This window comes from Rosa rugosa, chromosome 1 (genome assembly GCF_958449725.1).
Source record: "Rosa rugosa chromosome 1, drRosRugo1.1, whole genome shotgun sequence".
Lineage (NCBI taxonomy): Eukaryota > Viridiplantae > Streptophyta > Magnoliopsida > Rosales > Rosaceae > Rosa > Rosa rugosa.
In genome coordinates this window covers 36,888,524-36,900,642 of record NC_084820.1, presented here as the reverse complement: position 1 = coordinate 36,900,642, position 12,119 = coordinate 36,888,524, and the positions used below count along the sequence as shown (strand labels likewise).

Here is a 12,119-nt window from a genome sequence, read left to right as displayed (position 1 = left end):
AAATACATGGCATTGACGCCATAAACTCCTCTCTCTACTTCTCAAGTCTATTGTGACATTATGGCTTCACCAAAACCTTCATTGGTTGATTATAAAGCCCATGTTTCGTTCTGTAAAGCCTGTTATTTAGGATTGAGACCATCCTATGCAAAGGAGATTGAGGAAATAATTCCATTCTTACAAAGAATCTAAGGGAATTCTATGGATTTGATCAACCAACTTGCAGACCGTATAGATGTTTTATGGTGTTGGTTGATACGCAAACACACTGGTCACGTGTTGTGCCATTATCCACTCGTAATGCTGCTTATACTACATTCCTAGCACATAACATATGGCTACGGGCTCACTACCAAGATCATCTCATTCAGTCAATTTGACTTGATAATGCTAGAGAGTTTACATCGACAATTTTCGATGACTATTGCATATCATTGGGTATTGATATCAAGTATCATATTCCCATGTACACACCTAATTGGTCTCGCGGAAAAGCCACCATTAAACGACTACGATGGTAGCCCGGACATTGGTAATGCACACCAATATTTCCGCTTGGGTTATGCAATATCGCATGCAGCTATGCTAATTCATCTACGACTCATAGCAGCCGCTCAACTTTTATTTGCGTTACAGCTAGTGACTGGGTTCGAGTCTAATATCTCGTATTTATGCATATTTGAGTGTGCGGTTCATGTGCCAATTGCGCCGCCACAGCGCATCAACATGAGTCATTGCAACGAATGCATATATATATATATATATTTGTTGGACATGAGTCTCCAACTATAAGTCCGCTATGTAGAACCCTTGACAGGCGATCTCTATTTCGCTGGATTTGCGAATTGTCACTTTGATGAGACAGTCTTCCCGTCGTTAGGGGGAGATTAGAACGTCAATGTTCAACAGGAACGACATGAATTGTCGTGGTCTGTCCCCACTATGTCTCATCTTGATCCCCTAAAAGTGACGAGATCACATATACCTGCTGCAAACATGCCTGCAAGGATTGATGTCCCCACAAGAGGACATGGTGCCACCCAGAGAAGATGGGAACTGCACCACTACCATGGATGGTAGTATGGTGACGCCACAAAGGTGGCATAATGGCGTCATAGGCCATGGGTTCCGCTAGAGAGAGTAGGAGACCCATAGGTTTGATGGATTCTCGCCCTAAGAAGAGAGCCAGTTTGGCACAACTTGATCCATTGATCATTGATACTCAAAATCCGTCTCATGAGAATATTTTGGATTGTGGTTATGTCCAAGAGACATCGTTGGGGGACACCTCAATGTTAGAACCAATTCATGAGAATATAGAGATCTCTACGAACTACACTAGTGTACATGAGGACGTGGAATTATTGAGACCAATGACATCGAACTTTACTCTGTTGAAGAATGCCAACGTAGAGAAAATTGGCTTAAATGGAAAGATGCGATCCATGTTGAATTGGATTCACTAACGAAGAGGAAGGATTTCGGGCCTGAGATGCCAACACCTCTTAACATAAAACCTATTGACATAAATAGGTCTTCGTTGGATAGCGTGATGAGAAAAAGAGATGGTAATCTCACCTTATGGCGCAAGGTTCCTCACAACGCCCTGGAATCGACTACGAGAAGACATATTCTCTCGTAATGGATGTCATTGCACTCCATTACCTTGTCAGTTTGGTAGTTTCCAAATAACTGAACATGCAGCTTACGAATGTGGTCACTACGTATCTCTATGGGGATCTAGATACAGAATATAATGAAGGTTCTTGTGGACTTTATTTACCCAAGTCAAGTGGCTCTAGACCACGGAGCGCATTTGCAACGAGGTTGAAATGCTCACTAAAATGACTACTTGATTGGGAAGGGATATAATGAACTATGCCCACGCATTTCCATGACAAGTTCCGGATTTGCAATTGTCGCGGTTTATGTTGATCAACATAATTGGAACCCTTGAGAGTTAAGGGAAACCGCTGAACATCTGAAATCCGAGTTTGAGAGGAATGACCTTGGGAGAACACGGTTTTGTCTAAATTCAGAACTTGTATACCGTGTCAAGAGACATTTCTGATAAAGTCAAAGATGTACCATGGTCGTCCGTAGTCTTGACCCTAAAAGGGATCCGTTTCTTCCCAGGGATGATGACGAAGACGTGCTAATAGCAGAAGTGCTTACTTATGTACAATAGGCGCATTATTGTACTTAGCACAATACAAGACCGGACACCTCAATTATTATGAACTTGTTGGCTAGATATAGCTCCGCGCCAACGCAACTCCATTAGATTGGTATAAAGACAATCTTTCGATATTTGAGAGGTACGATTGATATGGGCTTGTTCTATCCCTACAGAGAAAAGAGATGACGGAAGTGTGGGATCGGACCCCACAAGGCAAAATGCCACCTTCCGTGCTCCTCCTTCCCTCCATCAAAATGACAACAAGCATTTCTAAATATTGAAGTGAACCAAATCCGATCAGAGGATAATGTAGCGGACTTATTTACTAAGTCGTTACCAAAATCCACTTTCGAGAAACATGTGAAGAGCATCGGATTGAGAAAGTTATCCGAACTCCCATGATTGTAGCAATCAGGGGGAGATATTGACATCATGGGGGAGGCATGATGTCTACATGTTCGATCTCGAAGAGTGAAGGACGTATTGTGCTCTTCTTGTCCTTTGACCAGGGTTATTTTTGTCCCACAGGGTTTTTGTTACATGGCAAGGTTTTTAACGAGGCAACGATCAAAGCGTCATCACCAAGTTTGAGCGGCACAAGGGGTAGTGTTGAAGGATGTCGACATAGTGTGCCTCTACAAACTAGGGTTTAGGATTGTAATAGGAAAGTGTTATTGGTATTCAATTGTCTTCGGATTCTCTTACCTTTTGTATACCTTGTAACTCCCTATATAGGGGCTCCTATTATCAATAATAAACACACAATTCTATTCTCCTACAACATATCATTTCTTTTGGCCAACTGAAAGAAAAAAGAGTACGAATTTTTGCATGTGGGCATCCTTTTCTTAATTTATTTTACCTGTTATAGAAGGTGGGTATCTTCGTTGGAGAAGTTTTGCCTTTTTTGCCTTGTCGACAAAGTTATGTATCAGCGATCTTATAAAATGGAGAGGGTATCGATAAGTTGCCTAGTCAATCAAGACGATAGCACACTCATTATCCTACATTATCCTTTCCTTTCAGTCTTCCATTTTCGATTACTCACAATTCTCAAACCCTAGCTAGCTATTTCAAGAACATGGCTGGAATACTAGTTGACGTTCTGTTAGAGCGTTTGGCTACGCTCGCCCTTGACAAGGTCGAACGCGAGCTGAAGCTGGTGAGAGGGGTTAAGCAAGAAATCAAAAATCTCACCAAGAAACTCAAAGCTATTCGAGCTGTACTGGAGGACGCAGAGCAGAGGCAAGTGATGGAAGCCAGCGTGAAAGATTGGCTGAATGAGCTAAATGATGTTTCCGACGACATGGATGACGTGCTGGATGAGTGGATCACTAGAGTTCTCATGCATCAATTGGAGAAACAAGAAAAACAAGGTGCAAATGCTCTTGCTACTACTAAGAAGAAGGTATGCTTTCCCTTTCCTTCCTCTTGCTTTCGCTTCGGCCAAGTCAATCAGCTATTTCGTCGTCACGAAATTGCTGCGAAGATAAAAGAGCTAAATGAAAGTTTAGATTTGATTGATCAAAACAAACAAAGTTTTGGCTTTCATCAAAACACCACTAGGGTCCCCGAACTACCTCAACGACAAAAAACTACTTCTCTTCCCAATATTAAAACATTTGGTCGAGATAAGGAGAAAAACCTCATAGTTAGCAAGTTGATAAGTGAGAGTAGTCAAGAAAAGGAAGTTCCTCTTATCATCCCTATTGTAGGGATGGGGGGAATGGGGAAAACAACTCTTGCTCAACTTGTTTATAATGATGAAAATGTCAAATCTCATTTTGACAAGAGAATATGGGTCTGTGTCTCGGACCCTTTTGAAGAGATCAAGATTGCTCAAGCTATCATTGAAGAAATAGATAAAGATAATAGTTCAAAAAGCTCAAATGTGTTGCAAACCCTGACGCAATGTATAGATAAATTGATTGAGGGTAAAAAGTTTCTCCTAGTTTTAGATGATGTTTGGAGCCCAAACTCTGATCAATGGGAAGAATTGATCAAACCTTTACGTAATGGTGGTATAGGAAGTAGGATATTGGTGACCACTAGAAAGGAGGAGGTTGTTACTTTAATGAAAGCAACAACTCAATTGATCCATTTGAAGGAGTTGGGTGAAGCATTTTGTTTGTCATTGTTCTATTACAGTGCAGACATGGATGAGAGTAGTGTGTCCACCGAGTTTAAAAATATTGGATCAGAGATTGTGAAAAGGTGCAATGGGTTGCCTCTTGCTGCAAAGACATTAGGAAGCCTCATGCGTAATAAGAAAAAGATTCATGAATGGCAAGCTGTTTTAAAGAGTAAGACATGGGAATTGAAAGAGATTCAACAAGATGTTTTTCGACCACTACTATTAAGTTATCATGATTTGAGTCCAGCAACCAAACGTTGTCTTTTGTATTGTGTTACATTTCCAAAAGATTATGTGTACAATAGGAATTGTTTGATTGAGTTGTGGATGTCGCAAGATTATTTGAATGTCAAAGAAAGTAAAGAAAATATAGTGGTTGGTCAAAATTATTTTGATGACTTAGTAATGCGGTCATTTTTTCAAGATATTGAGGATGTTCAGTTTGAGTATGGAAACATAAAATGCAAAATTCATGATATTGTACATGACTTTCTACAATATTTGACAGAAAATGAATGTTTGATTTTGGATTTTGAGTTGGATGCTAGTAAGAGAAGAGATGTGTCAAAGGATAAAGTTCATCATTTGACCTTAGTGCATGCAACCGAGGGTGATTCTCTGCAAACTTTTCTCCCTAATTATAAAAAATTACGTACCTTGATAGCTATACAATCATCCGAATATTCCATTGGCCCAATATTTGAGTTGATAGTACAATTGAAATGCCTTAGAACATTAGACTTGCGTGGTTGGCGGGGGAAGGGTTGTCTCAAAGAAATTCCTGAGACGATAGGTGGATTGATACATTTGAGGTATCTCGATTTATCTGAGAATTTGGGGTTGGAGGAATTACCCAGCGCCCTGGGCAGCTTATACAACCTGCAAACCTTGCGACTTGTTCGTTGCGTGAATCTGAAAAAAGTAGATGTCCGAAGGCTGATTAACTTGAGGCATCTTTATGTTGAAGGCTGTTGGGAGCTAAAGTTAATTGAAGGGATTGAGAAATTAACAGATCTGCAAAGGCTAGATCAGTTTGTTGTCCCAATTATCGGTGGTGATGAAGGAAACAAGTTGGAACATCTGAAAGACTTGAACCAGCTTCAAGGGAGTCTTGCTATTCGTATTCTGGGAAATCCAAATATGGCGGAGAATGCAGCAGCAATCATGGTGAATAAGGCTCACCTCCTGGAATTGAGACTAGAGTTTTACTCGGTTGATGAAGGAAAGCATGGAGAAATTATGAATGGCTTAGAGCCGCATCCAGATTTGGAATCTTTATACATCTGGTTTTATAAAGGTGGCGCCTTCTCCCATTGGTTGTCGTATTTACACAGCTTGAGAATGCTCATCCTTGAGACTTGCACGGAATGTGGGGTTTTGCCTCCTTTAGGGAAACTGGCGTCCCTTGAATCATTGCATATTGTGCAACTCCATGGAGTCTCAAAGGTAGGAGTTGAGTTTTTGGGAATAGATGATGGGCAAACCTCCTCATCGTCTTCCATTTTCATATCATTCCCCAAGCTTAAACAACTCGGCTTCTACAACATGGGGCCATGGGAAGAGTGGGTAGGAGTGGAAAATAATAATATTACAATCATGCCATGCCTCTCTCAATTGACAATTGGGTACTGCTACAAGCTAAAAGCACTGCCGGACTTCCTGTGGGAGACACCACTACAGAAATTGCACATCTTTAGATCTCCAATTCTCCAAGACCTTTACAGACAAGGAATAGGTGAGAAGTGGGCCAAGATCCCAACCATCGTGATAGAAGACTAATCTGGATGACGCATCTCAAAGGTACATTTGATACAGTTGCTTCATTTAATTAATGGGATATTTCTTATTTGGATGTGTAATTTCTCCATCATTCGACACATTCCAGGCTTCAGCTTCTCTTGAAACAAGCACAGTTCTCTATCATTCGTCATATTTCAACCTGGTGAGCTTAATATGTGCACTTATCTGTTATTATTTTTATCACATGCATGGGACTCCTAGTTATATAATTGAATCATTTCTTTTACCATTATGTATTCTAGGGATGCATGTCCAATGGAAGTCAATATTGGAGCTAGGGGACAAGGGAACATCAATTGAGCATCAGGCATTGTCTTCCCCCCTACCCTTCAGATACATCAGTGATTAGTTGAGCATGAGCTAGCAGAGTTATAGCATAGACCAAACCTAGGAGGGTACGAAAGAGGTCAAACACTTGAGGTGGTCATACATGTGCTTCCTCAGATCGATGCTCAACTTTCTATCAATTTTAGCCGTATTCACCTTGATTTTTTCAGGATACAGGTAACTTCAATGCTCTGATTTTTATGCCCACTCTCTGTATTTATTAGCAAAACTAAGTAGCTTTTATACAGCAGATGATCATTCATGCCCACGTGAATAGCTAAAGGGATTCTTGGACTTCCAATTCCAATACTAGATGATCTTCACCACTAAGGTTTGTTTTTCTTTTGTGCTGACGTTCCAGATAGGGAATTCCCCTTAAATCTTTTGACAGTTGGTAGTTTATTGATTTTCTTCTGTAAACCAAGTTATAGATAAGTCCTCTAATTATGTATCTATTGTAGATGTGAACCGCACCAGGCTGCTTGTACTGCTCGTATTGAAGCTGCATGCATAAGCATTCATCATGGCATCTGAATTTGGGAAACTGCATAAGTACCAACTTGTAGATTATATTATAACTTGAAGTTCTTGGTTTTCAAGTTGGACTATTAGCAAGTCTCGTAAAACCTTTTGATTAATTACATGGACCGAGGACGGTCTAGTCAAGAATATCGATCTCTTCCATTGTCTGGACTTTATTAGACTTACTGGGAAGCTATGCAAGGTTATGACAATGAGCTGTCATTGGAGAAGTTAAACTTGGGATTGTTCCTTTGGTCTAAGTAGGTTATGCTAGCTTGTGTATCCTTCTGCTCGTCTAAGTTATATCATCATTGTTTATATAGGTACATAACTCCTGCCATAGAATTCTAAATTTGCATGTTTTAGTATATTTGGTGTTTATCAGTAATTAGCAAGGAAAAAGAAGTGAGAATATTGATGCATTATATAGACATGAGAATGATGCATCAGATGGTTTTCTTGAGAGATTAATGTTTGAGTGTGATATAGGTGATCATGACTGTCAGGAGCTTAAGAGGTTACAAACAGCACCAGTTAGAGACATGTTCTTAAAGCATTGAAAGAAGGCATGAGGTTACTGAAGGCTGCCAGTTTGAAGACCTTCCTGTTTGGTTATGATACTCTTCTTCCTCTAATGCTGGAACTTGGGTCCCTATCAAGTACATTTTAGAAAGATTGCAAGCACCCTTCAGTGTATGGAATTGGGAGGTTCGGCTTCAAAGTTCTGTTGGTTAGACTCCTGAAGATGAGATGACCCTCAGGTACTCTTCATGTTGTGTGGAAAGTTCCAGAATAATTCAAAAGAAATCTTTAGGTAGCATAACAAAACCTTATGTTACCTAGAATTATCATTTTCTTTTGATTCAAGATATAGTCAAGTCTAACTAATGTTAGTATTGCAGAAGAAAATCGCACCAACGTACATGTACAGCTCACACTGAGGCTTCATTTAGAATGGCCTTGGAGTTGCAAAGCTGATGGGATGCTAATATGATAAGCTGTCTATGTCATAACCTAAAGTTCTCAGTTCATGTGTGTTTATGGCACATATATGGCTCTGTAAGACTGTGACTGTGAGACTGAGTTAAGGATCATAGATTGCTTTAACTTTTTGGTTATTTGGGTGCACCTAGGTTGGACTGTTGGAGCAATGCATCTGAGGCACCAATCAGACCTACATTTGACAAGCTGTGGGGTGGCCATGATAGATGAAAGCAGGGTAATTTGCTTGTAGACACAAAGCCTGCTTCATTTACTTTTGTTTCCCCTCGTCACTAGGAGATTAATTCCTTTTTGCAGAGGATTGGGCAAGTACTCATGCATCCAATATTTGATTGGGAGCCCAGCCCAGGTCTCCGTTCCCTATTCCTTTTTGCTGATACGAATTTGCCTGTATGCTGATCTCTACTTGTGCAGAGAGGATAATCAAGGTATGAGTAACAGATTTTTTTTATTATTTTACATTTAGATAAGTTGATTTTAAGGAAAATATATAGATAGAGAATTATAGGGTGCAAGATTGTTATATGTGCTGTCATTCCAACTGAAAAACAGTGATGAGCAGAGAAAATTCCTATAGAAATCTGTAAAGTAACATGACTATCAAAACTTCTACTGATATCAAAAAACTTTTATGGACTTTCTAGTACTAATTATTTACAGTATCATAGGCCTGTTACAAGTATACTATCAAAACAGCTACATGCCTGTATATACTTGCTTGAAGTTCTTGAGTTTTGAGTGTCTCTGGCATTGGCTTGAAATTCTTGCAACCAGCTTTATTTGATTCATATCTGTTTCTTTCAAAATCATCTCTTACTATTTAAGACAAGTGTGTCTTCATATTCACATTATTTTAAGCAAGTTTCTTACCGTAATCCAATTAATATATTGCAGGTGCAGTCAAACCACCATTCCTTGCGGTAGAATGTCAAGCAACAATATTACAACATGCAATTACAAACTTATTTTGTATCACCTATTTGACTGATGGATGAGGCAGGCTATCTTACCTAAACTAGGTAATTTTTCATAACCATCTTAAGTAAGCCTATGTTACAAACTAGACTGATCCCATGGCATGAAATAGTTGTGTTATTGGCTTAAGATATTCGAGGTGTGGAAGAAAAGAGTGGATATGACCATGAGGTCCATTCCATGAAAATTCACTTTTGCCATGTTTTGAAGACTGAGATTAGCATTTAGCCCATTGCTGCAACAATGTTGTTCCACATAGATTTATGAGTTCAACTTATTATCTATTGGGTTCGGTATCACAGATTGCTTTTAACCTTTTGGTTAATTCGATGTATTATGGATGGAGCCTAGCCAAGCAGCTGAGGCATCTCTTCGAGTGTCTCAACTTTATTAGGAAGCTGTGCATGGTTTTGAGGTGTGAGGTGTGACTATGAGCCATCATAGAAGATTGTTCAACTTGGGATTGTTTCTTTGGTCTACCTAGGTTGTGCCTGTGTCTTTACTGCTGATTATAACTTATATCTTCATATACTGTTAATAATATTCCGCTTCCTCTGACGCAAGTTGTTTAGAATTTATTATTTTCTTTTGATTCAGGTTACTAAGTCCTCTGATTTTGTATCAAATGTAGAAGAAAATCGTACCAAGATACATGTAAAGCTAATATTTACAGATGCTGGAAGCATTTAGAATCGCCTTGGAGTTGAGAGCCTGATCGAATTGTACTTTGGTAAGCTATTATATGATTTATATCATAAGTTCATAACTGGTGCCTTGCGGCATGGAACTGCTGTTACTTGTGACTTAAGTTGCAACTGCATGCAGCTGTATTTTCTGAGAAATGTCTACTCGCTTTTTATTTGTATACAATTTACTAGAGAGCATTTGTTTTGTCTGTATTATTGAGTCTGAACATTGTTCTGTTAGATTATGAGTAGCGCACTAAATCGAGCATCAGAGATTGCTTTTAACTTTTATTGGTTGTTTGGTTGTACCTAGGTGGAGGATGGGAATAATGATCTGCCAATATCTGATAGTAATCCCAGCTCGACCAACTTCCAAACACGTCTCACTTCCCTATTAATGTGACAGAGTGATAGACTGAAATCGAATCACCGACATCTTCGAACCTGCCTTAAAGATTCTGTACTTATATGCAGAGAGGATAAGCACTACATCTTCCTTCATCAATAGAATCTTCCCTGTAGTTTGTCCGCCAAACAAAGACAGCACGAGCTGAAATGAGTGAACTGTTGACTAGCTTGTTGTCAAAGACGGATACATTAACTGCCACCGTACCAGTGACTGTTCCAGGAATGAAGGTACGAATAACAAACATCTTCATTACATTGTTCTTGCACCTTCACATCAGTTGAGCATCAAGCATTGTCTTTGTAGCTATTAGCTAGGCAGCTCATGGCTTCCTCACATACTGAACTGAACTCCCTATCAGCTTTAATTACTTCTGCGGCTTGATTTCTTAAACATACAGGTAATTGCAGAGCAGTGTGATTACTATATATGTTTGTCTGCAATGTCTGATTTGTGTATGAAGTCTCTGGGCTTATTAGCCAATTTAAGTTGCTTATATACAGGAAATGATGATTCTCGGTCATGTATAGAGCTGAAAGGATTCTGGACTTCTCAAGGACAAGATGATCCTCACCTCCTCAGGTTTGTCTTTCTCTTGCACTGACATTTCAAATACAAAATTTTCAATAAATACTCGGATAGTTTATAAATTGTAATTGATTATCCTCTTCAAATTCAGGTTATACAATTCTTCTATTTACATAATTTGGCATATAGTGTAGATGCTACTACATTGAAACTTGAAGCATTAAGAATGGCATTGGAGTTTATGGGATGCTAATTTGGTAAGCTGCATATAATTATAATAATAGCATAACTTGAAGTTCTTCGTTTTCATGCTGGAGTGATTAGCTATGTTACTAATTTCTTTTTACCTTTTTCATTAATCAGATACCGAGGTTGGAGTAGCTTAGTCAGGCAGCTGAGCATCTTATCTAATTATGTATATATTGTAGATGAGAATCGCACCAGGCTACTTGTACTGCTCATATTGAAGCTTGATGCATTCAGAATGGCATCAGACTATCAGAGTTTGGTAAGCTACGTGCATACCTTTTTGTATATTATATCATAACTTGAAGTTTTTGGTTTTCAAGTTGGACTGATTAGCTATGTCACAGAAAATCTTTTGGTTAATCACATGGGCCGATGATGGAGCTGAGTCAAGAGCATCTCTTCCAAGCGTCTGGACTTTATTAGAGTTATTGGGAAGGTATGCAAGGTTGTAACAATGACCTGCCATCGGACAATTTAGACTTGAGATTGTTCCTTTGGTCTATACTAGATCCTGCTAGCTTGTGTGTCCTTCTGCTGATTTAACTTCTAATAGGAGATTCTCTTTTGCAGAGGATGGGGCAAATGAGCATGCATCCAATACTTGATCGGAAGTCAAACTGCTATTCGTCAAGTTCCCCAACTCTGAAATTCACCCTCTCAGTCTACTTCACAAGTTTCCTGAACCAGCTCTGAGTAGAGAGGGTCTTGGGGAAGGATGGAAAGGGTTTGTGTACTCTTTGCAAGAGGTTTATGACAAGAATGGTGCTTTGGAGAAGATTCGGAGCTTGAATGGTCACGATGATGGCAACTCGATTTACGAATCTGTTGTGTTGTTCCACAGCAGAGGTGAGGAAAGAGACGGATGCCTAGTCGGAGAGAAGATTTGCTCAGTTTAGGTAGGCAGTCTGAGTTTGGTAACTAGTTGCATTATGACTAGTGAGTAGTTGTAATCACCTATTGATTTACTGTCATTTTGATCGACATTTTATGTAATTACTCAGTATTCAGTATTCTACTTATCAGGCTTTTGCATGAAATTACGTACTCATCCCAACCTCGAGCAGTTTTGAGAATGAGAATGAAGTAATCTTCTGTTCAATTGATGATGATAACTGAATAGAAAATACTTGCAATTTTGACTTTGTTCTGAACTGATGCGCATCTCTCGAGTGCATCAATACACAATCTTTTTTCCAGAAGAAAACCACATAAAAAAAAGAGAGGTGTTGTAGTATAAATGTCTATATCATGTATAAGATAGGTATTTGAGTAGGTGCTTGAGTGTATAATGTAGGTATAGTGACTTGTGTG

At 39.2% G+C, this 12,119-nt stretch overlaps 1 protein-coding gene and 3 long non-coding RNA genes across 8 annotated transcripts; all 4 read left to right on the top strand.

Annotated features, from left to right (window-relative positions):
• Positions 1 to 3,260: 3,260 nt before the first annotated feature.
• LOC133727012 (putative disease resistance protein RGA3) lies at positions 3,261 to 4,836 on the top strand. Its single transcript, XM_062154643.1, has 2 exons — positions 3,261 to 4,688; positions 4,822 to 4,836. Exons 1-2 carry the CDS (start codon positions 3,261 to 3,263, stop codon positions 4,834 to 4,836), a joined length of 1,443 nt encoding a protein of 480 aa, XP_062010627.1.
• A 322-nt stretch (positions 4,837 to 5,158) lies between these two features.
• Positions 5,159 to 7,618, top strand: LOC133736386 (uncharacterized). The gene is made up of 5 exons (XR_009859532.1): positions 5,159 to 6,113; positions 6,199 to 6,255; positions 6,356 to 6,617; positions 6,692 to 6,771; positions 6,902 to 7,618. It is a non-coding gene; the product is annotated as an uncharacterized LOC133736386 (long non-coding RNA).
• A 587-nt stretch (positions 7,619 to 8,205) lies between these two features.
• On the top strand, positions 8,206 to 9,551 carry LOC133738757 (uncharacterized). The gene is made up of 3 exons (XR_009860260.1): positions 8,206 to 8,392; positions 8,859 to 9,423; positions 9,537 to 9,551. It is a non-coding gene; the product is annotated as an uncharacterized LOC133738757 (long non-coding RNA).
• A 599-nt stretch (positions 9,552 to 10,150) lies between these two features.
• LOC133736371 (uncharacterized) lies at positions 10,151 to 11,871 on the top strand. Of its 5 annotated transcripts, none has more exons than XR_009859524.1 (7): positions 10,151 to 10,261; positions 10,338 to 10,431; positions 10,535 to 10,613; positions 10,749 to 10,816; positions 10,923 to 11,067; positions 11,153 to 11,244; positions 11,379 to 11,871. It is a non-coding gene; the product is annotated as an uncharacterized LOC133736371 (long non-coding RNA). The 5 variants fall into 5 exon arrangements; XR_009859523.1 differs by having other exon boundaries at positions 10,711 to 10,816; XR_009859526.1 differs by having other exon boundaries at positions 10,711 to 10,816; positions 11,153 to 11,253.
• Positions 11,872 to 12,119: the final 248 nt, after the last annotated feature.

Bases quoted from the DNA above. Each gene is read 5' to 3' on its own strand.
- LOC133727012 (XM_062154643.1), top strand. From the start codon at position 3,261: ATGGCTGGAATACTAGTTGACGTTCTGTTAGAGCGTTTGGCTACGCTC.